The sequence below is a fragment of the Rutidosis leptorrhynchoides genome, chromosome 6, assembly GCF_046630445.1.
Source record: "Rutidosis leptorrhynchoides isolate AG116_Rl617_1_P2 chromosome 6, CSIRO_AGI_Rlap_v1, whole genome shotgun sequence".
In the NCBI taxonomy this organism is placed as follows: domain Eukaryota; kingdom Viridiplantae; phylum Streptophyta; class Magnoliopsida; order Asterales; family Asteraceae; genus Rutidosis; species Rutidosis leptorrhynchoides.
The window spans coordinates 360853381-360880742 of NC_092338.1; the positions used below are offsets into that span (position 1 = coordinate 360853381).

At 35.3% G+C, this 27362-nt stretch overlaps 4 protein-coding genes across 4 annotated transcripts; 1 reads left to right on the forward strand and 3 right to left on the reverse strand.

Moving 5' to 3' along the window:
• The first annotated feature begins 2148 nt into the window (after positions 1-2148).
• Positions 2149-3870, forward strand: LOC139852801 (UDP-glycosyltransferase 73C4-like). The gene has a single exon (XM_071842133.1). The coding sequence runs from the start codon at positions 2258-2260 to the stop codon at positions 3713-3715; it is 1458 nt and encodes a 485-aa protein (XP_071698234.1). The 5' UTR covers positions 2149-2257; the 3' UTR covers positions 3716-3870.
• Positions 3871-4122: 252 nt separating this feature from the next.
• Positions 4123-5583, reverse strand: LOC139854844 (UDP-glycosyltransferase 73E1-like). Its single transcript, XM_071844123.1, has one exon. It carries the CDS (start codon positions 5581-5583, stop codon positions 4123-4125), a length of 1461 nt encoding a protein of 486 aa, XP_071700224.1.
• A 207-nt stretch (positions 5584-5790) lies between these two features.
• LOC139852314 (UDP-glycosyltransferase 73E1-like) lies at positions 5791-7555 on the reverse strand. Its single transcript, XM_071841586.1, has one exon. It carries the CDS (start codon positions 7468-7470, stop codon positions 5998-6000), a length of 1473 nt encoding a protein of 490 aa, XP_071697687.1. The 5' UTR covers positions 7471-7555; the 3' UTR covers positions 5791-5997.
• Positions 7556-8502: 947 nt separating this feature from the next.
• On the reverse strand, positions 8503-24489 carry LOC139855962 (protein SHOOT GRAVITROPISM 6). Its single transcript, XM_071845200.1, has 51 exons — positions 24359-24489; positions 24154-24244; positions 24005-24059; positions 23215-23346; positions 22890-22961; positions 22290-22380; positions 22087-22182; positions 21912-21990; positions 21759-21822; positions 21524-21627; positions 21331-21436; positions 20297-20386; positions 19844-19921; positions 19667-19734; positions 19255-19354; positions 19003-19179; positions 18822-18911; positions 18522-18587; positions 18272-18370; positions 18100-18174; positions 17968-18027; positions 17708-17797; positions 17035-17156; positions 16789-16918; positions 16621-16700; positions 16147-16282; positions 15924-16005; positions 15530-15675; positions 15347-15427; positions 15146-15246; positions 14736-14974; positions 14181-14290; positions 13928-14056; positions 13765-13839; positions 13540-13673; positions 13387-13459; positions 13155-13286; positions 12750-12910; positions 12551-12673; positions 12280-12340; positions 12107-12202; positions 11723-11823; positions 11510-11618; positions 11215-11328; positions 11062-11133; positions 10847-10945; positions 10278-10349; positions 10097-10182; positions 9899-9992; positions 9685-9792; positions 8503-8969 (listed from the first exon to the last, which is right to left on the reverse strand). The coding sequence occupies exons 1-51, from the start codon at positions 24393-24395 to the stop codon at positions 8787-8789; spliced, it is 5169 nt and encodes a 1722-aa protein (XP_071701301.1). The 5' UTR covers positions 24396-24489; the 3' UTR covers positions 8503-8786.
• Positions 24490-27362: the final 2873 nt, after the last annotated feature.

Genomic DNA, 27362 nt, shown 5'->3' on the forward strand with positions numbered 1-27362 from the left:
TGTTTACCCCCGCTGTAAATGAAAAATTTATTAAATTTTTGCATCCGCCCCATCTATCTTTGAGTTCAAGTTCCGCCACTGTGTGCAATACTTCGAATATTACTAATGCATCTCTAGTTATTTACATTCAAATTATTACTGGAACCTTATACATCATCTGAAGTTAAAGCTTCTTTTGAAATTAAAGCAATATTAATTTTAATAAAGCCAACTTGAGGGATCAAATAATACTAATAAACCAAAGAAATTTATTAGTAACTTCATCAAAACCTAATTTCACATAAGACTACAAGAGTACCAGACTTTAATTTCTATAAAGCATAAATCGATATCAAGGTCTAAAAATATGAATTGATGTCAAAATTAATAATTAAGTCTAACTATTATAAATAAGCATAACTGATGATTTAAATAGACTTGTTGCATGCAAACTTACATCGAGAAGCAAGGTGTTCCGGCGAAGTGACGATGAACATTTGAGAAGGAAGGTCCGAAGGTTAGGGCTGTAGGCTAAAGAAACTAATAGAATGAGAAAAAATATATGAGATATTAGTGTTTAATATTCAATTAGAAATCAAATCGTTTATTTGGATTTTGGGGAAAAGGAAACGTCAACATATTTAATTGGTTTTGGAATTTGGCATGACACGTGAGAATTGAAATCAGAATGCATGTTTTCATATTTAATTTAATTTAGTATTACTTTTAAAATATATTTTTAATTTTTAATATAATAATATAAATTAAAAATTAAAAAAATATATAAATATATTTAAGCTCGTTTAGGCTCGCGAGCGTAATCGAGCTCGACATCTAAAGTTCGAGCTCGAGCGTTTATTAAACGATCCCTAACTTAGTCTCGAGCTCGGGATCGAGCTCGTTTAGGCTCGGCTCGAATCGAATTTTTAACGAGCCAAGCTCGAGTAGCTCACGAGCCAGCTTGGCTCATTTACAGCCCTAGATTTGTACGATATAAAGCAAGATTTGATAACATGAAGACTATCTTAGTCGGAATAATAGCACAGAAATCAAACCAACAATAAATATAGGGTAGTGATCCTCTCACACTTGATTTTGTTCCATCCACACCATCTTTCATCAAATACCTATTTTACCCTCTAATATTAATACTCCTACATCAATATCCTACTCAGCAAAATACCCACCCACCTTTAATCATTTCATCAAGCCTACCAAAATACAGATTTGTATTAGTAAACAACAAATCGTTATTGCACAGCAATATATCACCACACCTCTATTATATCCCCAACAAAATAAAGGAAAACAAAAACTCTGACCTGCACCGTGAACTGATAAGGTTTATGTTTGTAATTTTGATTTTTAGCAGAAAGATAAAAGGAAATGAGCTTAAATCTCATCTTCTTCCATTTGATTTAAATTTAATGTTTCATGCTTATTGATATGAGCCCTAATTTAATCGTCTGTCTTCCATATGATTTTATAAGTTTGGGGAAATGTTTAGTGTTTCGTGTTTATAATTTATAGTTTTCGTGAGTTTGTTCTAAAAAAATAAAAGTCGAAGTATATATCAGCATACATGGTGATGGTATTTGTGCGTGTTTATTTTGTAGATTAGGGTGAATAAGATGATTATTGTGTGGAGGTTTGAATATGATAATTATATAATTTATATTTGAAGATTGACATTGTCTGAAATTTGACAATTATTTTTACAATTGCGATAGAGAAGAAGGAAACATTGTGGGATTTGATTAAAGTTGTAATGGAAAGGGGTGACTACGAATGATGTATAGGAATAGTGAGAAAATTTGAAAGAAAGAGAAAATTGAGAAGACAGAAAAAATAGATTAAGAGGAAATATTTATTTATTAGAAGGGTATATTAGGAAGTTAACAATAAAAGGAGTGGATGGATCAAAATCAAGTGCGACAGGATCACCTCCCATAAATATAAATATACGAAGAGAAATTGATGTGATATTTTTCTTCTGCTCTAAGACTTGTTTCTGATGTTGTCATTTTTCTCCGGTCAATTTTGTACGGCCATGGAAGACTAATCCAAAAAGCAAATCTCTTCATGATGTTGATTCATCTTCTCATACTTTTCAAAACATAACAACAACATTCAAAAACTAACTAGTCTTCGACTCTTCTCCAACACAAATAAGGATCAAATCAAATCAAATCAAACTCTATATAAATACACACATACTCCAATTCCTAAATCTATTAACAATCAACCAAATATAAGCACTCAAATTTCACCAATAATAATGCCAACCGACAACAAAATTCACTTCCTTTTAATTCCTCACATAGGACCAGGCCACACAATCCCCATGATAGACATGGCCAAACTTCTCGCAAACCAACCAAATGTAACGGTCACATTAGCCACAACACCTCTCAATATCGCCCGTTACGGGTCGGCCATCATCGACCCGTTTCGGTTCCTGGAGCTCCCGTTTCCTGCAGTTGAAGCTGGTTTACCTGAAGGATGTGAAAGCACAGATAAAATCCCTAGTATAGATCTAGTACCTAACTTTTTAACCGCCATTGACATGCTACAACAAAAGTTAGAACAACGTTTTCATACAATTAAACCTCGTGTTAATTGTATCATTTCTGATAAGTACATGTCTTGGACTGGTGATTTTGCTGATAAATATAAGATTCCTAGAATTATGTTCGATGGAATGAGCTGTTTTAATGAATTATGTTACAATAATTTGTATGAACACAAGGTGTTTGAGGAAATGCCTGAATCAGAACCATTTGTTGTCCCTGGTTTACCTGATAGAATTGAGCTAACACGAAAACAGCTCCCGCCTGAGTTTAACCCGAGCTCGATTGACACGAGTGTGTTTCGTCAGCGTGCAAGAGACGCTGAGGTCAGGGCTTATGGAGTTGTGATCAATAGTTTTGAGGAGTTGGAACAAGAATGTGTTAAGGAATATAAGAAGTTAAGAAATGGTAAAGTTTGGTGTATCGGGCCTTTGTCGCTATGCAATAGTGACAAGTCGAATAAAGAGTTGATCGACGATGAAAAATGTTTAAAATGGCTTGATTCTCGTGAACCCGATTCTGTAGTTTACGTTTCTTTTGGGAGCCTTGTTCGGGTCAACACCCCGCAACTAATCGAGCTAGGTTTAGGGCTAGAAGCATCAAATCGCCCGTTCATTTGGGTGATTAAATCAGTTCATAGAGAAAAAGAAGTTGAAGAATGGCTAGCGGAAAGTGGTTTTGAGGAGAGGATTAAAGATAGAGGTTTAATAATCCGAGGTTGGGCCCCACAAGTACCAATTTTGTCCCACCCTTCGGTTGGAGCATTTTTAACGCATTGTGGTTGGAACTCGACGTTAGAATCAGTCTGCGCAGGTGTTCCGATGATCACGTGGCCTCAATTTGCGGAGCAATTTATTAACGAGCAGCTCATAGTGCAAGTATTGGGGTTGGGTGTTGGTGTTGGCGCTGATTCTGTTGTCCATGTTGGCGAAGAAGATAGATTCGGGGTGAAGGTGAAGAGGGAAAGTATTAAAAACGCTGTCGAGAACGTTATGGATGGTGGGTCCCAGGAAAACGAGAGACGAATGAGATCGAAAGAGTTTGGAAAGATTGCGAATAACGCGATAAAAGAGGGAGGCTCTTCGTATTTAAACTTGACTTTGTTAATTCAGGACATTATGCATCATGAAAATGCAGAGGCTTCAAGCAAAAAAGTTGATATATAAACTTCAGATTGTAATTGTTATGTGTATTTGGTAAACTAAATTCTTTGTTAACATTATTAGTAATTAGTAAATTACACCAATTTTTATGTTGTTTGTACACCAATAGTCCATCTGGTTTACACTAAATTACGTTGATATCCTTATATTTCGATAATTATACCAATAATCTTTGGCTATATTAGAATTGCACGGCAATGGTCCCTGACACTAACTTTCGTTAAATCATTTTGTTAAATTTAATTCCTCAGCTAACATTCCTTTCGGTACTCGGTGTTTAAGAACTTCCCGTTCGAAGGCGTATAACCTTAAGTAGTTAACTAATACTGTAATTAGCTTATAGTAATTAGTTAGTCTGCTAAACATATCATGATCGTTTGTTTAACTCGTTATCGATCTAATTTTGTGTATTAACACTTACGCCTTTCAGCTATATCGCGAATCAACGATGATACATTAACATAAGAAGATCCCCCTTCCGCCATTGCATTTTTCGCCATTTCTGCAAGTTCGCTTGCTCTCTTTCTTCGTTGTTTCCCTTCTTCATCGTCTTTCATCAAGCACTCGACAGCTGTCACGATATCTTCCTTCTTCACAATCGTTTCGATCCTATCTTCTTCCCCGAACGGAACAGGAACCTCAACACCAATCCTAACTCCAATCTTCAATATTTCAACGATAAAAGTTTCGTTAATAAATTGGTCTGCAAAATGTGGCCACGTCACCATTGGTAATCCACCACAGACAGATTCTAAAGTCGAGTTCCATCCACAATGTGTTAAGAAACCTCCTACGGCTCGATGTGACAATATCAAAACTTGTGGGGCCCAACCATAGACGATCAATCCTCGATCTCTCACTCTTTCTTCAAACGCTTCTTCATTAAACCATTTATCTAGTTCTTCGGTTTTGTTTCTTAAGCACCATATGAACGGTTGGTTTGTTGACTCTAATCCTAACCCGAGCTCAATCGCTTGTTGTGTAGAAACACGCGCAATACTTCCCAAACAAACGTACAACACGGACCCACACTCCCTTTCATCGAGCCATTTCAAACAATCGTGCTCGTTGATTGCAGCCTTGTTTCCTCTTTCAACTATGTCTTGATTATCTTTGTTACATAATGAAACCGGGCCTATACACCATACTTTTTTACCACTAGCCTTCGCGTATTCCTTATGATACTCCGGTTCCAATTCATTAAAACTATGAACCACTGTTCCATATGCATCTATATCGGCTTTTATAGCACGTTCGAAAAACCCACTATCATCATCCTTCGAATTTTTCAAGAAACCTATGATACGAAGTTTAGTGAATTCAACTCGGTCAGGCAAACCGGGCAGCACGAACCGCTCTGTTTCTGATTCGACCTGTTCCATGATGTTGCGGGTATAAACTATGTGCATACACAAGAGCCAGAAGCATCCTGGCCCATGAAACACGAGCCGTGGTATGTTAAACCTTCGAGCCATGTCTGTTGTCCATGGAAAAAAGTGGTCCGAGATTATGCAATCTGGAGGAGGATAAAGGTCTCGAATTAAATCTTCGGCTGGTTGTTCTAATAAGTCAATGGCTTTAAAAAGCTTGGTTGAGGGTTCAGATGATGGCAGAGTGTCGAATGTCTCGCACCCTTCGGGTAAACCGACTTCGGTTAACGAGAGTTGAAGTTCGAGTAGTTGGATCTTGAGTTTTGCTTCGGTTGCTCGATCGATTACTGGTTTGACCCGATTGGCTGTAAGTGGTGTGGTGATTATGGTGATCGTAACGCCACGTTGGGCTAGTATTCGGGCCATGTCTACCATGGGTACAATATGGCCTTGAGCCATTAAAGGAAACAAAACAAAATGAAGGTCATTAGGTGCAACCATTTCTGATAAGCTACAAAAATGATTCTTTTTTATGAACAATTGTAACTTGTATAGTAGTCACTTAAATAGCCCAATAGAATCAAAGGCAACAGCTTTTTGTAAAAATGAAATAAACCAAATACATGAGGTTAGCTTTATGTAATCATCAATATGTTTATACTAATTTATAAAGTGACATCAATCTTTTTTTAAAGAAAAGTGTAGGTAAGGTATTCTAAATTTAGTTATTGTTGGTAACACAAAGTTCACTTTTTTATCATAAAAATTTAGGAGTTTTCTAATCACAGTCAGTCAGCTGTTAGGACTGTCATTAAATCCTTTCGGACATGCATTGATTAACTGTACTCTAATGGTAACTTTTTATAAGCAGCAAAACGTTACATATAAGAAAATCTACACTACAACGTGATCATGTTAGTTAGCCGTTTTGGCTAACTGTTCGCCAATATCCCGAATCAGTAATTTTGTGTCGAGATGCGAAGATCCACCGTCTTCCGTTGCTATATTTGCCATTTTTGCAAGCTCCTGAGCCCGTTTCCTTATCAATTCTCCTTCTTCATTTTTGTTCATCAAACGATCGATTGCAGACTTAATATCTTCCTTCTTCACAAACGGGCCCACCTTATCTTGCTCGCCCAAAGGAGCAGGGATCTCGACACCGATACTAACTCCAATTTTCAAAACATCGATGACAAATTTTTCGTTAAGAAACTGGTCAAACAAATGTGGCCATGTAACCATTGGCTGCCCGGCGCAAACTGCTTCTAGTATCGAGTTCCATCCACAATGCGTTAAAAAACCACCTACGGCTCGATGTGATAATATCAAGAGTTGTGGGGCCCACCCGTGTATTATCAACCCTCGATCTCTTACTCGTTCTTCGAAACCTGATTCTGAAAACCATCTTTCTAGTTCTTCGGTTTTAGTTCTTATGCACCATATAAATGGAACATTACTCGACTCAAGTCCCAACCCAAGCTCGATTAGTTGGTCAGTTGGCACACGTGTAAGAGTCCCCAAGCTAATGTATACAACTGACCCTGGTTCGTTCGCATCGAGCCATTTCAAGCAGTCGTGCTCGTTGATTGCAGCCTTGTTTCCTCTTTCGGCTTTATCCAAATTATCTTTATTGCATAATGAAACCGGGCCAATACAGTATACTTTTTTGCCTTTTGCCTTGGCTAATTCATGAACATACTCGGGTTCTAGCTCATGAAAAGTGTTAACCACAAACCCATAAGTGTGTTTTTCGGCTTCTTCGACTCGTGAACGGAACCCTGTTCGGTCGGTTGTTTCGACTCGTGTGGTGCCCATAAGTTGAAGTTTAGTAACTTCGATTCGGTCAGGCAAACCAGGTAGAACAAATTTTTGTGAGTCAGTTTTAATCTCGGTTAACACATTGGTTGTGAAAACAATATGCATACACACCATCCAAAAGCACCCGGGTCCATGGAAAACGAGCCGTGGAATGTTAAGCCGTAGCGCCACGTCAGCAGTCCATGGCATATAACTGTCTGAGATGATGCAACTGACAGCTGGGGCTAATTTTCTGATCGCAGTTTCGGATGGTTCTTGTAATAAATCCATGGCTGCGATAAGTTTGTAAGCGAGTGCGGGTGATGGGAGTGTGTCAAAACTTTCGCAACCTTCGGGTAAACCAACTTTAGCTAACTGAAGTTCGAGTTCGATTATTTGGATTTTGTGGTTGGTAGCAACTGCTCTGGCTATAACTGATTTGTAACGATTTGCGTTAAGTGGGGTGGTGATTACAGTGACGGTTGAACCGTGGTTAGCCAGGATTCGAGCGATGTCGATCATGGGTACCATATGGCCGGGAGCCAGTAGAGGAAACAAGACAAAATGAAGACTAGGAGTGATTGAAGCCATTTTTTTAGTGATTATAAGTTGTTTGTTTAGATTTTTGTTTATAGAATGTGAAGAATTGGTATCAATTTAGATAAAATTGTATTGGAATTTGATAGTAGTCAAAAATTAAGATGATGATTCTATTTCTAGCAACTAGCAAGTTTTTGGACCCACTATATGTTATCTTCAAAACTATGTGGTTAATATCAATTATACTTTTTGTATAATCAACTGTCAACCAAAATATTTGTAAGCTTGATTGCAAAACGTTGAATTTAGAGACCAACTGGATATGCAGTGACAGAACTAGGACATGTCACACTTTATGTAAATGGCAGATTATTATGGAGTATTATTATTTATTTTTATTTTTGGCGGAAAAAACCAGAATTAACTTAAAATTAAATCAAAAAGATAAAATGGAGCTAAACCCAATTACACCACAATACATCGCAATTACACCACAATACATCGCACAAATACCATACCAATTGAAAAACAAACACATGTATCAACAACGGCACCTAGACGTCTTCAAAGTCCTGAAAACAACCAATGTCCAATTGCTCCAAACGGCAACAGTCACCGCAAACTACAACCAAACCAGAACTTGAAATCACTTAAGTCTCTAACTACCTCTAACAAAATACGAGGCTGCAAGCACAATCTCAAGAAAAAACAACGGAAACAGAACTCGGTGAGTAAACCCGACCAAAACTTGAATGACACTACCGGATATAGAACTTGACTGATTAATACCGGAAAAGCATCCTTGAAAACCCGCAAGTCACAACCAAAAGTAAATCCACATTACCATGAAAACAGACCAAGGAAAAGAGGTGGCGTTCAGGAGGAGGAGCAGACCAAAGCGTAGTATGACAAATGACAAAAGATCTAGAACAAAACAGCACCGGATAAAAAGGGGGTGGGGCGAGATTAGCTATATCTATAAGACATTATAGATGAGTTAACCATTCATAAGTAACACAAAGCATCATATGTAGTAGACACTTTTATACCAAGCTGGAAGTTTACAGCACATTAATACCGACAGAAAACCAAAAGTTCAATATAACATGGATATCTTGATTGTTTATACAAAAATACAGCACAAATTCTAACAAACTGTACAAAAAAATTAGAACACCAAACCCTATGATATCTTATACTTCCTCAGTATCTATGCACACTTCTACTAAAATTTGCAAAAATAAGGGTACCTTTTTACAAGATAAAACACACAATAGATACAAGAATCGAGGACCAATCTTGCCATTTCAAGATTTATATAGGGGCCTGAACCATTTCCAACTTGAAAAACTCTTTACACAATCATGTTACCTCCTACTACTAGATTCTGAATCGATACTGCTCCTGCCGGAGTCTGTACGATCAAGCCGATCAGCTCTCCATGAAAGTAAATTTGTTGACTTGAGTAACATGCCAAGGGCTGAAGAACAAGTAGCTCTAACAATTGCATCTGTTGACCGACTTCCTTTAATCACCAATAATCCAAAAACCTGAAAATTAAGGAAGACAGTGACGTATATAAGGCAAAATACTTATGCAATACATATTCTACACATTATTTTTGAAAGAGATATGTACTTCTAGTAGCAAACTATTAATTTTCTAGAAGAATCTCCACATGTAGACTAAGCCCCACCCCCAAGTCTAAATAACTTCATATATGCCAACGATAAGTGTCCTAAACAAATAAAATGCCTGAAACTTTTTGATGCTCCGTATTTTATTACTTGTAAATAAAAATTGCTACTTACATGAACGGACATTTTTTGTAATTAACTCTATTCTATATGATTTGATGAGCTGATTATCGGGTAAAAAAAAGTGGGACTGGATAAGTTGATTTCAAGGGTTCCAAATGTTTGAAAGATAAAATAATGAGCTTATAATTTTTGATTTTTTTGTGCTTTAAAAATCATCTTTGGGCAAATTTAGTAATATGAATCTTAATAATGGCATATATATGAAATTCTCCCCCTATTTTGAACCCACATACATAACAGATCATCCAATCTTTATCACTTTTTTAGATTTTAATCCTGAAGCTATATGAAAATGTCTTTTGACAGTTAACATGAAAGATACATGAAGTCCAGTATCTTACATCTTACATGTTCAATAAAATGGATATACACACAGACACACATGTGTGTTGAGTCTGGATTGTACATCAAGTTCCATATTAAAAAGAAATTAAAAAGAAATTACCTGATAATAATAAGAAGCCGAAATGTGCTGATCATCTGTCAAAGCTAGCATGCAACTGGATAAATAAATGGCATTTGCCTGGATAGCAGGCCAAGGAGCATCAAAAGCCTACACGATAAGGAAGTAGATTAATTCAAAATCATAACATGAAGGCTAGTCTACTTTATTAGATGGACAACAAATTGCACATATCCTTTTCATTTAGATTTAAGACCTGTATTATTGATGCCAAGTAAGTATCAACCCGGGAAGGCAAATGCTGAATGAATTGCCTCGCCAGATCTCTAAGAAAATCTTGATAGTCACTCCTGAAAAGAGTAAAAATGATGCAACATGATTTTAAAATATAAAAGAATAAAAGAAGGAATATAAAAGACGTATATTATAGTAATATAAAGTTACAATTATATACCTGTGATCAGATATAAAATAACTTGTGTTGAGAAGGGGAATCAAATCCTCAACTTCCATGAGGGGAGCGACCTGTTTGATAGTGTTCTGTTTGGTAACCAAATAAAGCATACCATTTATTGTCAAAATTAAATTAATAGATCTTCAAATAGTCAATAGACGAGATCACTATAGATATTTACCCGACAAGCTTGTCGAACACTATACTCCTCGTCAAGAAGATGAAGAACCAAGCGAGGCATAACAGCATGTACCTGAAATCAGTAAGTTACATACACACTAGAGATAGCAATAAGGACGGATACAAGGGTGATATGGGAACATGTCAAAACCAGAAATTTATAGTGTTGGTAAAAAAGGGTTCAGTTGACTTACACACTATCTGTCCCTATCTTATTAACTTTAACAGATTAGCCTGCAACATAAGTTTATAACAACTATACTATTATGTTTAAAATGTAAAATCTAATTTTTGATTAGAATGATTTGAGAGTTGCTCATTAAAAGAATAATTTGACTGACTTTTGACCAGCTACTTTAAGTCTTCTTATTTTTTTACCGGTTAGATATACTACACAGCCCCGTAAGTATTTATTTTGGAATAGCCATTTCCGAAGCAGAAATCAGAATTATTGCCTATTGTTAGTTATTAGATCACTTATATCGAAATTTGTTACTCGAGGGGCCAGTTGTAGATATTTGCTAATAAGCTAAAGTAGTTCGCATAGCTAGTTATAAGTCATTAAGAAACCTGCTCAACAAAAGAGTCACGCTGAGGCCCAGAACCGTAAGGGCTTAAAGCCCCAAATGCTGCAAAAGCATTTGCTCTCATCTTTGTGTCAACGGAGACCTGTTAACAGACAATAAAACTTTATTTATTTATTATTGGACTTCTGATTAAAATAACTCATTTAAGATCAAAAGACTAACACGGTAATTCAAATACTTCTAGAAATTACTCTGTACCTGAAGATTGCGAAGCCGGACACATAAATTATATAGAACAAGTTCCACGCCGTTTGGTGATGACTCAAGAATCTGTGACAGTTAAAACATATATTCACTCATAGATTTGTGGTACAAAGTTGATTTGAGCATAAAAAACAAAGGATCATATACCGAAAGCAAGCATAACACTGCAGTCAATTGAACTGAATCATCTGAATCTTCCAGAAGGGCCAATATTACACCAAGGATTTCTTTTGTGTACGTTTTAATATGAGCAGGTGGTATCTGCAAAATAAATAAAAAAATGCTGAATAAGGCCTCAAAAAGACTCGTCCATGGCTATTAGATCAACTTAGATATAGATGTTAAAATCTTAATTATTGCACTAAATATATTTGTGGATCTATCTAATATTGGATCTATTAGGTAACAAAAGTCAAGCACTGAAATTTTAAACTTGGAAGACCTGGACGAGTCCTCGTAGGCATAGACGCCTGACCATAGGAGATTCATCTGACACGTGTCGACACAAAGCTTCAACTATGTCCTCTAATACCGACTCGGCCTCTTCGTTGCTGCATGAGGAAGCATCGAAAGAAATACATGTGGCATAATCCATTAGTTAAAAAAAAACCAAAAAAAAAGGAACATGTTTTGGTCAGAAAGCACAAAAACACACCTGTGACCTACAAACTCTGACAGTGCTGCTGCTGCAGCTTCTCTTTGGAACCTCACAGGTTGATTCAAATATTTACTTAGAATAACTGATATTGCTGAAACCTGAATAGACCCAACACACACACACACACACACACACACACACAAAACAAAAAAAACAAACAAACACTAGCACATTCAGGAAAATGAACAATACACAAAAGATTTCGACTTCATTCACTGTAATAACTAATAAGAAACAAAATTTTCATATAAACTATACATATGCATGTAATTCAATATACATACAACAAAAACAAACAGGCAAAAAACCGTATATGTTTTATCTTTTGAAAAACGGAGAAAGAAAAGAAAGTGGCGGCCAAGGGGACAACTAGAAGTTTACCTCTTTAGGTCTTTTAATTGAAATACAATCAGCCAAATCGCCAATAAGACTAATCCACTTTTCATTTAGATTGTGCTCCCCATCTCTAGCCAAAATCTGGATAGCAAAACGAAATTTAGTAGATAGATAATTTTTAAGGGAGGGGTTCCTCAATTAAAAGTACACGAAAATACCTTTCCCATCTCAAGGTCCCCAACAGATTCACAAAATGCCTGAAAGGCTATAAGAAGTGTACTGCAATTTAAGATTAGTACATCAGAAAAAAAGCTCAGCTACAACCAATTCCAAATTGCCTTTTCATTTACCACTCACTATCCTACTGACAGGTTAACATAGATCTAGAAGTGACAGAATCAACAGGGTCAAAATGGGTCCTCTTTGTACAGGTAAAACATAACTCATATTGACCCTATTTATAAGTAACTGAGTAAAACAAGAAGTTACCGTAGTTGTTCTTGCTGCCCAGAAACAGACTGGCTGTGACAGCTACCTAAATGAAGAGTAAGAATAGCAGTAACAGATGCGTAACTTTGCTCAACTGCTCTTTTCCCGATTTTACCACCACCCCTGAAATACATTTAATATCAAACAAATGTCACATAACAAAACTAATAAGTTATCTAAAATGCATCAAAAAGACGACCTGAAGAATGCAGTTAGAGCAACAACAGCAGCTTGCAGAATCTCATTCTCAGTACGAGCCACAACAGAATCCTCAGAAAGGTCTCCTTTCCCTGTGTGGCTCAGGGCTGATATTAAATGCTCCAGAAACAATGATGAAAGTTCATTGTGCTGAGAGAAAGCCTATAAATTTTGAAAAATTAAAAAACATTATATAAATTGATTTGAGGTTAGTTAGCAAAAGGACTTGGCAAAAAGATTATATTAAAAGTCCTCTAAGTCAACACATAAGTGACTTCAAGAACCATCAAAACTAAACTTCGAACACAACAAGCCTCGACGAGGATAGTAAGATAAATTTGCAAAATAACTAAAGTCAAATGTGCATCAGGTAAATGCACTATTTTAAACATTGATGGAAACTCACATAAAATACATCCTGCATTGGCCAACCACCTGGCATTCTGTGTATATCTTTGGTGACTATATCCCTTGCCGCAGCAGTTAATACTTCATTAAAAACAACTCTGGGACTGGTATGTTCAGCTAGAGAAGAGATCTTTATTATGTTAAAGAAAAACAGTAAATATGCTACAAGAAATAGTTAAGGTCCCTAATTTAAAACAAAAAATGTCCAATATCTAAATGAGAAAGGATACAGCAACAAGTGTTTCGTGGCGTAAATATTTCTCAGTCACATGAATTGCAGCAGAAAGCAAAGACTGGGCCGTCCTGTAGCGAACACATAATTCACCATTTTAATAAACTAAAAAATCTTTAACTGAAATCTCGATATTAATGACCTAAAGGACCTTGAAATATCTGTCTCGTTTAGCTCATTTCCCCTTTTTGTAACAAACTCAATGACGGCTTGTATTCCACCTTCTGCTGATGGCTTAACCTTGTCGCATATAGCTACAGAGCACCCGTGTAGAGTAGCCACCAGCTGTATTAAATTAACAACATATTTGAAAAGGGAATACACATAGATATGGGTGTGTGTGCAGACACATATAGGTATGTGTATTGAGTCTTACCTCATCTTTTGTCAACAATACACAAACGGATGAAATGACACGGTTAAATACTTCTGAAGGATCAATGGATGTGTCCTATTCATACAAATTAAGTCAGAAAACAAAAGACAATACATATTGAAGTTACTTTTGATCGAGAAAGAACGAAATTAGATAATATTACTCTTCTCAATATAGCTATAACATCCTCAAGAGATGACAAAGCGGCATAGGATGCTTCAATTGGTGTACTCTGATTAGAAGCTACAGGCCTCGGTAAAGACAGAGATATATCAAAAAACTGGTCTAAAATCTGCATGGAATGGAAGAAAAAAAATGAGGTTATTATCATATGCTTAGGTACAGAAAATGAAATACGTTGAACATGATATATTCTTGTGACTAAATTCTAAAAAAACATGCTTTTAATTACTGACCTGAGCAGAAATTTTCCTAACTTCAGAATTTATATCTGCACAACGTGGAAGGTACACTATGACTCTATCCCCCAAGCTTAAGGCGTCTCGACTAGGCAAAAGAAATGCAGCTGGCCATAAAAGCAAATGATTATATGCTTTACAATACATCTGAGAATCAAAAGGTGGCAATTTAAAGCCATCTACTTATGAATGGATTGGTTTTTAGACAGTATAGAATACCTCTAAGGGTCAACTGGGTAAAGTCAACAACCACCTTGAAAAGAAATAGGTCAAATGGGTTAAGAGGGTCAAGCGGGCCAAACATCGAGCAAAATGTGTTTTTAATGCATAATACCTCCTAAATCATTTAACAAAAAAAATTATCACTATCAGAATGATACATCTTTTTGTTCATATCAGAAACACTTTGTACAGAAGAAAAAAAAAAAGTGAAAAGAAAGCTGCTTTTGACCCGTACTAAAATATGACCCGTTTTGACCTTCATTCAATCCACACATCTTGTTACTTCTAGAAAAAAATTGAAGCAAAAAGTAACTGAAAGTTTGAACTCACGTGGCAAATTCGCGACATTTAACCGAGAGGTGCGATCGATTTGCTTGATGTGCTTGCAACTTCCCCGGCAACCAAGAGGACAGTAACCAGTGACACAAAGCGTTCGAAACTTTAGCAGCATTTCGTGAACAGCAACACATCCTCTTTTTCTCTGGTAGTCAAGGGGTGAGGAAACATACTGATCAATCTGTTTCAATATATGCAACAGCTGCTCTGCACGACTTCTTCCATCTTCCCCACTAAGTTATATAAAAATCACATATAATGTGTTAACCCATCATCATACAGATCAAAGATCTCCATTAGCCCAATCTAAATGTAGTATGCACATAAACTAAGTTCGTATTATAATAATATATACTGATCCTTTTCGGGAGAATTATTAATGGTAATAGAGAGAGGGAGAATACCTTGTGAGAAGAATTGCACACAAAAGAGTAATAAGGTTGTCAGTAAGAGGATTCACAGCACCAGCAGGATCATTAGGCAAAGCAAAGAAGCCTAACGTAGCCTGTAAAGTCAATTACAAAGTTAACACAGAAATAGGAAAAATTAGTAGGAAGTGAATAGATTAGTAGCCTCTCGAGTGAAAAACAATACAAAATTGACACCTTCATCACTATGTTCCGCATTTCACTTGTCAACTTTGGGTCGACAGATACCAAAGTAGTGCAAGCACTTAAAGCAAGGGCCTAAAATAAATGGAACAATGAAACAATATTAAATGAATGAACACATAATAGTCAAGATCCAACATAATTATGAACAAAATATCTATGTAAAACGATAAAAACCTGGGTGTGTAAGAGTTCAACACTCAAATCAGAAAAACCTTCTTCGTCATGTCTACGCATAAGGGTTAATATGTAATCAAGCAATTGGTCTCTCTTTTTCAATGGGAATGATATACCACTTTCAGCAGCATTGATGACAGCTCGTCCTGCATCATGAATAGTGTTTATAATCTTATTGCAAAAATGAATGAACATGTGTTGCAATGACTAAAGCAGCGTATGAAAAATAATAATTTAATCAAAAGCATCGTTCTTTAATTATCTGACATCACATATATGATAAGAGAAATGACTTTTCAGTTATGGTTAAAAAGATTCACACAAGAATAGAGGATTAAAATGAAGAGATAACTTAAAACTTGAAACACATCTTTATTAAAAAAGTTATACCAACCTAGTAAATCAATGGCAGTGATAACGGCTTGCTTCGCACTAGGGTGACGTACCATTAAAAGATGGGATAGCATATTAGTGCCCTGAAAGAAAAAAAATACAAGTCAATGGCATATCTTGACCATTACAATGCAACAAGCCATTTACGGGAAAATAGTAAGAATAGGCTTAAATATCAACCAAAAAAAAGTACAAATAGTGAACCAAATATAGTGAAATCTTACTACAAGTGCATCTATTCGGGCTTCAATTACAGTTGATGGAGCATATCTAGCGGCATATCCATACATCAGCGCCATTGCAGCATGAATATCATCAGAATCTTTAATCTTACTCTTATCTGAAAAGAAGGATAGAAATCTGCAATTCGAACCGTCTTGTGTTGTTAAGACTACAGAATATATAAAGTTAAGCAATCAAACGCATATACTATAACTATGTAGAAGATGATAGCAAAAAAGATCCAAGGCATTGAACAAAGAACAACTCACATTTTTATGGTAATCGTTTACAACAAAAATCAGATGACAAGCCAAAAAAGAGACATGTGGGCCTCGTGCAAGTAGATATGCAGAATTACATATTTGTATTTACTAATTCAATGGAAAAAACAGTAAACAGAAATACATACAAGAACATACAGTTCTAGCGCTTAATCTCAATTAAATAGATAATCTAGTGAGCATAATATCATATACCTCTGGAAAATACTTTCCCCAATATTGTCAAGAATTTCTTTTAGTTTATCCAAAACAGTATCCAAATGTGATGCTGCAACCTGCAAGAAACGGGCATCAGCAACTTATTTATTACATTTACAACAATGATTAATATATGATGAATATATTTGGTTGACAGATACGTACTAAACCCATAGCTTTCGCCAAACCAAGTCGATTTTCAGGAATGGTAATATTTGATTGCATGTACATCCAGTCAATCTTATCGCGAACGTAAGTCCTGTTATCAACCTTTTGAAGAAGTATACCAAGGCATCTACAGATAAAATAGAAGTTTCAATATGCTAATCAGGATAAACTAGAAAAGAAAATTAAGTAGAAACCTATCATGAAAAACCGAAAGCAAAAGCATATGAACGGAGAAATGTATACCGGTGAAGTAGTGCAGCATGCTCGTCATCTGACGTGTATAATTCATACTGTTTTGCAAATGCATTTCCTAGAGAAATTACCCAATCAGTGTCTTGGACAACATCCAATGTTTCCGCCAGAAACTGAAATAAGAAATTTATGCACTTTTCAGTAATGCAAAACGTAAAAGGAAAATCAGTTGTTTCATTATTTCTCATTGTTTGTTATGTTCTCTTAACTATGAAAAAGAAATAAATAGAGAAAAATTATAATATATAAAAAAGCTTTATAAAGAAGTAATTAAGAAGATTATGAGATGTCTTTTAACTCGGTATGATTTGATCTGCTAGATCTATTAACATAAGAAATTCATAAACAATCTTTCACGAACATAATTATCTACATACATAGACATAATCGTTCTATTGTTCAAATAATCCCAAACCCTAATTTCAATCCATATTAATATGTTGACCAACTTTGAGTTTTGACCAACTTTGAAATTAAAAATCAGCTTATGACCGAATATGGCCAAATCGGGACGGCCTGCTTCTAAAACACCAATTAATCAGGGATTAATCCCGCTTTTTACAACCACAATGTACAGTGAAGTGTAAGGACAAACAATGATCTACAATACTATGTGTTAATTTGATACTATGAACCCATGTAGTTAAAACCTTATATACCGTACATTGATTATCATATCATCCCATGTCTCTTGGTAACAAAGATCTTGCTTAAGGTCTTCTGTGTCGCTGACATAAGCTTTCATTTTTGGAATCTAGAGCTTACAAAAACAATATATTAGTTAATGTTAGGTCAAAGGGTAATTATATCGTGTAAAACACAGGCATGTTAAACCAAATGGTGTGCAAAAAAGACAGCTCCATACACCACCCCAATAAAAAGAATCGCATTGACATGTTAATTAATGACTACGTAACTCAATACCTCGTCTTGCCAAAACAAATTTACGTTTTTAGGAAATAGAGAAGCCAAGTAACACAGCACCTGCAAGTACCAAGCATGAGTAAGGTCAACACATCGGTCAAACTTCCTCACCAAGTTTACAATACTACTTACAGTCAAAATTTGAGTAGCCAGCTGCTCCCTTGCAAGAGGATTGTGAAGGAGTACCACCAGACGTGCAAAAAGCTCCTAAATTTGCAAATTTACAAATCATTTTCAGTTGATTTTGGTGCCCAAAAATCTGAATACAAAAAGTGTAGCCTGCATGCATGCATTTACTAGGTACCTCGGGGCGTGGAATATCAACACGAGTTCTACATTCACGCATCATTTTATCATTATGAACAGATTTATTCCTGCACATATCCGATATACATCTGCAAACCTGTAAAAAGGTTTGATTTTTAAGACATTGTTCACCTAGGGAAAAAATAGTTCACGCGCAAGTTGAAGGACCACTAATAGAATTCAATGTCCAGGAATGGTATTTAGATATGAATATGGCATAATCAGACATAACATAGAATCAACATTACCGTTGCAACTGCACCTGTGTATAAACGAGGTATAATCATCTTCAACATGAATGGCCAAAGAACATGCTGCAATTCACAAATAAACTGCTGTCAACTTTTAATTCAGAAGTCTGCTTATTAATTGATCAATTTCATTATAAAAGGTGATATTGCATCCTTCTATAGAATTCACCATCTAACAAAAAAGATATCATGTGTTCATATTCGTAAAAAAGAAAAGATACACAGATTTCTTGTTTGCATAATAGTAGTATGAAGAGGGAAAGTCATGACATTTAATCCGAGTTCAAGCAAATTTACCTCCATTTCAGGAACGGTTATGGTTATTAAAAGGAGACTTTTTTCGCATATGGCCCTTAACTCTGTTGGACGAACAGACCCAATTTTTCCCTGCAAGAAACGGTGTAACTAGTGCCACTTAGTGTACTTTATACCAACATTTAACAATTGAACATATATGATGGATTATACAAGAACAAACCTCTAATCTCTTTTGCTGAAATGAATAATAAAGGTTTGTAGGATTAAAAGAATCTTTCAAGGTCGCAAGGTCGTCTATTTCTTGATCTGACATGGCACAATGCCGTACAAGATATTCAACAAAAAGCTCCCCGGAAGGGCCAACCAAGTAACAGTGGGAGGCCATAACAACTATTAGCTGGTAAAAGAACAACTAAAGTTATGATTTAAACTATAAATCTTGCACATTCAATAAAAAAGAATGAAAACATACCTCTGCAAGTGCTTTACAAACCCCTAAATTTTGCTCCTCTAACAATGATGTAATGGCTTCTATGAGTGCTGGTCTTTTATTATGCCAAGCTTCAGACAACCTTGTAAGAATAATCCAAAAACTTGTGTTAGAAAGGAGAAAGTAGTGATGATTTGGATATACCCCATGTCCAAGAAACTCATAATCACTGTTTCTAGAATTTAACATATGAAATTTTGCATTCAATTTTTCTAGAGGTGGCAAGATAGGTGGGTCGGGGTAGATTGGATAACAGTTAAAAAGCGGTTCTAGTAATTAGTAAATTGGTACGAGTCAAAACAGGACAGCTCGGGTTGGATTGACTAGCAAGTAAATTGCAAGCGTGTATACCATCTAGCATCATTAAAGTAATTTATGATGGAAAAAAGAGAACCTGGGCAACAGATGCTTAAGGACACAGAGAGTACCAAAGGTCATATGGTCTTCTTTCAGCTTGGATTTCTATGGAAGTAAAAAAAAAAATGCCAAGTTGGCAAAAAAAAAGCATTATGATGAAATTACAAATACAATATATAATATATAATAATAATGAGAAGAACTAAGGACTCACGTTTATAAGAAAAATAAATAATTCCTCAGGATAAACCAAACCAACAGTATAAAAGCAATGTTGAACTTCATTGTATGTCTGCAACAAAGGGTGTCAAGAGCTTTATATAAAAATCTAGGAGCAAACATCGATAAATAAATTAGATTGAAGACGGGAATACCGAATGAAATTAGCATAAAGCGATAAAACACAACAAAATCCAAAATAATCAACAACACAGAAAGTAAGATAATACAGAATAATAATTCAATCAAGCATTTTCTACTAGCCAATCAATGGTCACATATTGTCCTAGAAACAGATTGACCTAAAAATATTGAGGTGGACATGCAAACGAATCTCTCAGTGCAAATTCAGAAATTATACCCTCTTAAATAAATGATTAGATAATATACAATAATCAACAGAGAAATCCTTTATGTTGAATTCAAAGACTGATTGAAAAAAGAGCACCTTGAGACCAACTGAGAAATCATTGCGATCATTGCTGTCAGTATAGCTACAAATAACTGGAAGAAGTGTTGATAAAACAACTGTGAGATCCTGAAACTCAACACATAATAATAATCATTAGACAACTAGTAACATCCCAAAATATATATATATATATATATATATATATATATATATATATATATATATATATATAGGGGCGGGATCAATGGGGAAGTAACCAATCGGGGGGAAGTGGGGGGAAGCAAAAAAAAAAAAAATTTCGTTTTTTTTTTAAATTTTTTTTTTCCGGCATCAAGATCACACTAAAATATGAACATTTAGAAGAGACACTTCGTGATGAATGTTATTATTTAGGCGGGAAAACAATCGACAAAAATAACATTCAAGATAACATTGTTCGTGAAGAATATGAACATTTTTTTTTTCATGTTTTGTGAAGTAAAATTTAGCCCGATTTAGAGTTTAGGGTTTAGGGTTTGGTGGAATAAACCCAAAACACCAAACCCTAAACCCTAAACCCTAAACCCTAAACCCTAAACTCTAAACCGTTCGTGTTAAAAACTCAATCTAAATCCTAAATCTAAACCCTAAATCTAAACCCTAAACCCTAAATTTCTAAACCCTAATATCTAAACCCTATAAACCCTAATATCTAAACCCCAATAGCTAAAACCTCAAAATACGCTCGAAAAACACGATAATTGTTGTATATTACTTCCTCGAGCGTTTTCCCGCCAAAATAAAAACATTTATCACAAAGTGTTTCTACTAAATGTTCATATTTTCATCTCATCTATAATGTTCGTGAACAAAGCTTTTTCAAAAAACGAAAAAAAAAAAAAAAAAAGTTTTTGCTTCCCCCCGCTTCCCCCCGAATGGTTACTTCCCTCTTGATCCTACCACTATATATATATATATATATATATATATATATATATATATATATATATATATATATAAATCAATGAGTTAATCAACACAAAGAGTTGGCGTTTAATAAAACCAAAAAAAAATGATGTAGTATAACCTACCTCAAAATCAAGTAAAGGAGAACCGTTTTCAATGAGTAGAGAAGCATTCAATAGATTGTGAAGACTGCATGTAGCCAAAAAAGCAACATCTCGATCTCGTCTATACCTGAATACCATAAAATAAAGTCCAGATTCATCTATAAATGGTTCATGTACGTAGTAGACAAAAAGAACACATGATCATGTATCTTACAACTCCAATATAATTGGAACAAATTTTGGTAAAGCTGCCTTCAACAATGTTCTTGTAACAAGACCAACCAATTGACCCAATGCTTCGACAGCAGATGTCCTTACCTGATGCATATGTTATGTTATATTAATATATAAAGTCAAAAACACATAGCATGTATAATTATTTCAGTTTATTGTCGTTGAAATTTATGGATAAAAACAACAAGAATGCATAACGGCTTATAATTGCAAACCTTGAGATCCCGTGAAGTTGCCCAATTTTGCAATAAAAGCTCAAAGGCGGAATTTAGAAATGACCTGTACTTAAGCACATTCATATCAAAAAGGGAAACGACGTGTACATGCTATATCATCAAAAGGCAACAACAAAAAAATTGATATCTCACGTGACATCACTATCAAGAATTGATGATAGAGGGAACTCCACACTATACTGCCAACAAGCTTGACACCAACAATTGAAAGCTGATAATATAGTAAAAACATTACACCAATAAACAACACATAGCTAAATATATTAAGACAGCAAAATTCCATATAAATGAGAAAATTTCAACGTACCATTTGCAAAAATTGGCCGGTGCTGATCTCTAACATTTCCTAAAATGGGAAGAACTCGAGAAAGCACACCTTTAAGTCTTGGGGTAAACTGCAGAGCTTCAATTAAATGTTCAATTTACCAAAAGATAATCAGTTTCAGTAATCAAGTTACAATCACTCAGAAGAAGACTTGCTGATGTCAGCTTGTTAGAGAAAAAACTAACCATCAGAAGTAGAAAAGTCTGCAAGAACTTGGACCATTGCTGGCAAAGCTGAACTCTGTGCTGACAAGTGAAGAAATAACTCTTCCATCATCTGCCATGCAATTGAATCATATTACTGAAATCTATACATAAAAATACATTTGGGTTGTCTAGTTATAAAAAACTTCTAAGGTTTTCCCTGTTCGGGTTGCCCTGGCCACCCCAAGATTCAAACCGGAAACCTCTTGCAAGTATCTTGCAAGGATGTCAGGACCGCAACCACTGGGCTACCTTGGATTGTCTAATTATATTTATACAAAATAAAAATGTCATCAAAACACGAATCCTAGTTGTATTAGCTGCTTAAAACTAGATTAGTTTTTCGATATTTTCCCACATGGTCTACTTTACAATCAGATCAAGTTACAATATGGACTTGAAATGCCTTCAACATCACAAAATCCAGGTAACGGCCTACTCAACTCTTCCGTAAAAAGCGTGTTCATTCAGTATTGGTCGAGAGTAGACTAATAAACTCCACATAACATCTCAAGCAGTCAATGTACATTACAAAAATAACGTCAACATTTTTCAGAGAAATCCAAAAGCATAAGAACTTACCAAGTCTGGTAAGTGAGAACCAATTGCAACAAGTAAGGAAGAAGCAGCCCTTTGCCAATCAGCTTTTATTTCCTACAAGATGCATATAAATATAAGCTGTCATATAGTAATCTGTAACATTAAACGCTTCATTGCGTCTATGGTCTATGCTGTAATCTAAAAAGGGAATGCAAAACTAACTACAGACTAAATCACTTTGATTTATGCAGCAAGCGTAATACAATGTAAGCTATATAGTCTATGAACTCAATATACCAGGCATTTGAAAAAGATATCACATATTATTACACCCATTATATACCAAACCGCCATAAACCAAAACTACCTTTGAAGAAATGATCTCAGCAGTGGCAAGTTTAGCAAGTTTCGCCATATAAACAGTGTCCACTTCCCCTTCTTCTAAAGCATCGATCGCAATCGACATTACTTGAAATACACCAGCAATATTCCCAAACCTCTGCCAATTACACCAGAGAAATTTCATAGTCATTTTCTAATTTTTGGGCTGCGTTTGATAAAATTAAATGATTTAGCGCTAAATGATTCATATTCAAAGTCTCTGAATAAACTTGGTTGTGAATGAAAAATAAGCTGTTTGATAATCATTTTAAATGGACGATATGAATTGAGTAAAATTAGCTCATTAACGTGTTACATGCATAAAAAAATCGATATACTAGTTTATTAAGTGTTCTGGATACGATTTGAGGAGGATACAATAGAATATTTTGGAGCTTAATTATTAATAGAGTGTTTCAACTCTGAATGATTCACCATTAAATGATGAATCATTTAGCATCATATGTCATTCAAATGTCGGAAACATTCGCGCTGAATGCTGACTTCAATTAAGAGGTAAACGAACACACCCTTAGTATGTATAAATATAAGTGTATACAACACTCCTACCATTCCAAAATTAGTATAACAAACACCATCAGACCAAACAGATATACGAAGTAATCTACAGTGAGTGATAAATCTAAATATAAACTAAAAGTAACTGCCAGCAACGGAATTATATCTAAAATTCATAACTTCTAACACATCACAATGAAATGGATCTCTTATCAGTGAACAGCTTTGAAATTACAGTAAGATTATGAAATAATTACCCGTCTGCCGCCACGTGATACCGTTAAGCAGCAGTCGAGAACTAGAAGTGGATTCCTGCGGTTTCCGTAACAATCACGTGATCAATTTAAATTCATTAATTCAATATCAATAAAATTACACAAAAATATAGATACAAATATATACTTACAATGGAGCGATGGATTTAAGAGACGACATAGACGCTTGTCTAACCATAGGAGATTCATCGGCGAGCAATGAAACCAGAACCTGAATCGCGTCTGAAAATGAGAGATTGTAATTATATCAATCGAATCCATCAATCAATCAAATGTAATTTGAATATTAGAATAAAGGAAATAAATAAAATGAAGTGTTAGGGTTAGGTTCAGTACCGGGAGAAGGAATTGAGTTTCCAGAACTTGCTGCCATTACTTCATTCGATCAAAAAGTTGAAATTGAAATTGAAATTGAAAATAAGAAAAAAAAGAAATGGATCGAAAATTTGGAGTGGTTGGAAAGAGAGGGAGACTGCTCGTAGTGTCGCGGTGTATAATTGCCAGGTGGCCTCTTATACGTTTTTATTCTTTATTGTACGGTACTACTTTCCTTATAGATGGATTTTACAGATTTTTTGACCGAATGGTATTAAAAAACATTAAATTTGCAGTTCAAGTACCTTTGTGGATGAAATATAGAGAACGGGTAAAACTAGCGTTCAAAAAGTCGGTTTATACAAATCACAGTAAACCGGCCTCGGCCTTTGAAAGGTCGGGTTGATTATATGTGGCGGTTCAAGCAACTAAAAAACAAAGAAATTAACGTTTGTCAGTTTTTGTGTCAATCAGTCTTAGTAAGGTCAGTTTGTCATTTTTTTGTTAAATCAGTTTTTAAAACTCCAGTTTTTCACAGTGAAACCCTATTTTTTCCCCTTATAAATAGGGTATCCTGGTTCAAGTTTATCACACAATTCACTAGTTAATCACAATTCACTAGTTTTTCACAGTGAAACCCTATTTTATTTAAGGGGGGTTGTGTCGGTTTTTTTTTGAGAATGTTAATTTGAAAGAAGAGCAGAAGATGTTTGAAGAATTGTAGCCAGAAAATTTTATTACGAACATCAATCTGGTTTATCCGAATTGTGTTCGTGATTTCTACATGTATTTTGAAATTAGACGTATTGATAATACAGTGCGTTTCAAGATTGATGGCATACGATACGTATGGATGTTGGAGGAATTAAACGATTCGTTAGGCCTATCTAACAAATGGAAGAAACTGTACTCTAATACTAGTTATCTTTTCCATAGTAGTGTGGCTGAATCAATCAATGGTGTCAACATGGGTTTAGTTGTTCGCACAATTACAAAGTCTCATTTTGAGATGACTTGTCTTGAACATCGACGTGTTTTTGTTTACCACATTCGTAAGAATGTCAAAAGGATATATGAAATTATACGTAGCAATATATTGTGTCGTGAACCAACAAGCAGTTTTGATCATGTACTTGCACGTACAAGAGGTCATAATGATGTTTTGGATAATTAATTGTATCCAATTTAACGTCGGATACATTATTGCTAGTAGAATGCAAGAGGCAACAGACTCTAGGACGTATCCTTTACCTAACGGGCAGCAGATTACAAACATATTGCGTTATAAAAAACATTACCAAGAATGGTGAATTTTGTGGTGTGGGAAGAACACACACGTTCTAAGCATCTATATCTAATTGTTAGTTTGTGTAATATTTATCTTTTTTAGATTGTATGTTTTTAGTTTATCAATATTTGGAATATATTTGTTTTCGTTAACGAAATTTAGCATATTATTAAAAACAACTTATCATAGAAACCCATTTTACACATAAACATATAACATGATAAATGATATCTAGCTACAAAATAAAAGCAGCTTCATTGTTTCCTTTAGTGCTTCAACAATCTTGACTGAAGCTTCTGAGATAACTAGTTTTTGTTGAAGGAACTCATTTTTCTCATGTTGTTCTAACAGAATTATTGCTACCCATACAAGGATGGATTGTAACACCCCGTTTTTCTAAACATGACGCTTGTGGCGTCCTACGAAGTCCAAGAATGAGTATTTGATAGTTTGGATGTAATGAGTTGACCACGTTGGACTTTGGGATGTTTTAAAAGTGAAATTGGAGTACATCAGGTAAACTGTCGAGTTTGAAGGGGGTTTGTCGCGTTCTGGTGTGTCGCGATCCGTGACAAACATGGTCAAAACGTGACAACTTATGATGATGACTTCTGTCCTTTTATCGCGTTTAAAACAGGGATGTCGCGTATTGGTGTCGCGAAACGCGACAAGGTGTCGTGAAACGCGACAAAAGTCGCTGTAATTTCATTTTTAACCTACTTTAATAGAATCTTTTGAGGGTGTTTTGGTAATTTCACTTATGGACAGGTTTTATACCCCAAATCAGTTCCAAGGCTTATCTTATCTTCATTTTCACACACAAACACTCTCAAAATCAAACTCTAGAGAGAGAGGAGAGAGTTTAGAGAGAGAGAGCTCCATTTAGAGAAGAAGAAGGGTGTTTCGGGTCAAACCTCAAGTATAAAAGTTGTTATACACGTCAACGGCATCATTTTGGCGGTGTTGGTAAGTTCTAACTCCGAGTTTCATTGTTTGATTTGAGATTCAATGTTAGGGTCTTAAGATTGTTAGTTGTAAAACTCATTTAGATGATGAAGAGGGTTTATAGAAAGTTGTTATTTTGATATTTGGCGGGTTTTGGGTTGGTTGATGATTTAACCGTGTTTAAGGCTTGTAAATGGTGTATAATTACTAGTGTTAGTGATTATTGAAGTATTGGAAACCATTTGGGTGTATTTGGGTTGACTAATTTTGAAATGGGTCAAAATTAGGGTTTAGGTGTCAATTTGGGCAAGATTGGTGTTTAACACTTATGATTGGGTTTGATTGACGAATTAGGACCATTCTCACTTGTGTTAGTGATTATTGGTTAGTTCGGGCGCGGTTTGAGCTTGGAAATGCAATTGGGTCAAAATTGCACTAGTTGTCGATTTGGGTTGGTTTGTAAATCCACCCTAATTGTGTTATTTGTTATGTGATAATGGAATAGGTACGTTCCATTGGCGTTTGCGGATTTTGGTTTGGCATCCATCAAGACTTCAAGGTGAGTGTTAATATACTATGTGCATATGTATGTGTAAGATGGGTGCGGGTTGAGTGAAGTGATTCTCGGCTATAGAGCTCACTTCACATATAGGTGGATTTGATGAACTTGTGTATAGGTCCAATGGGCACGGTTGTGCATTTTGGTTGACCACCTTTGGCGAGGTGTACACCTTGTGTGTACGTTATCTCATGTGCTTGTGATGTGGATTATATTGTGACAACCCGGAAATT

Bases quoted from the DNA above. Each gene is read 5' to 3' on its own strand.
- LOC139852314 (XM_071841586.1), bottom strand. From the start codon at position 7,470: ATGGCTTCAATCACTCCTAGTCTTCATTTTGTCTTGTTTCCTCTACTG.
- LOC139852801 (XM_071842133.1), top strand. From the start codon at position 2,258: ATGCCAACCGACAACAAAATTCACTTCCTTTTAATTCCTCACATAGGA.
- LOC139855962 (XM_071845200.1), bottom strand. From the start codon at position 24,395: ATGGCAGCAAGTTCTGGAAACTCAATTCCTTCTCCCG. The intron at 19,735-19,843 runs GTGAGTCCTTAG...TTACTTCCATAG, and splicing joins TATTTATTTTTCTTATAAAC to AAATCCAAGCTGAAAGAAGA. The intron at 18,175-18,271 runs GTACCTAGTAAA...TTGCAAATTTAG, and splicing joins TTGATATTCCACGCCCCGAG to GAGCTTTTTGCACGTCTGGT.
- LOC139854844 (XM_071844123.1), bottom strand. From the start codon at position 5,583: ATGGTTGCACCTAATGACCTTCATTTTGTTTTGTTTCCTTTAATGGCT.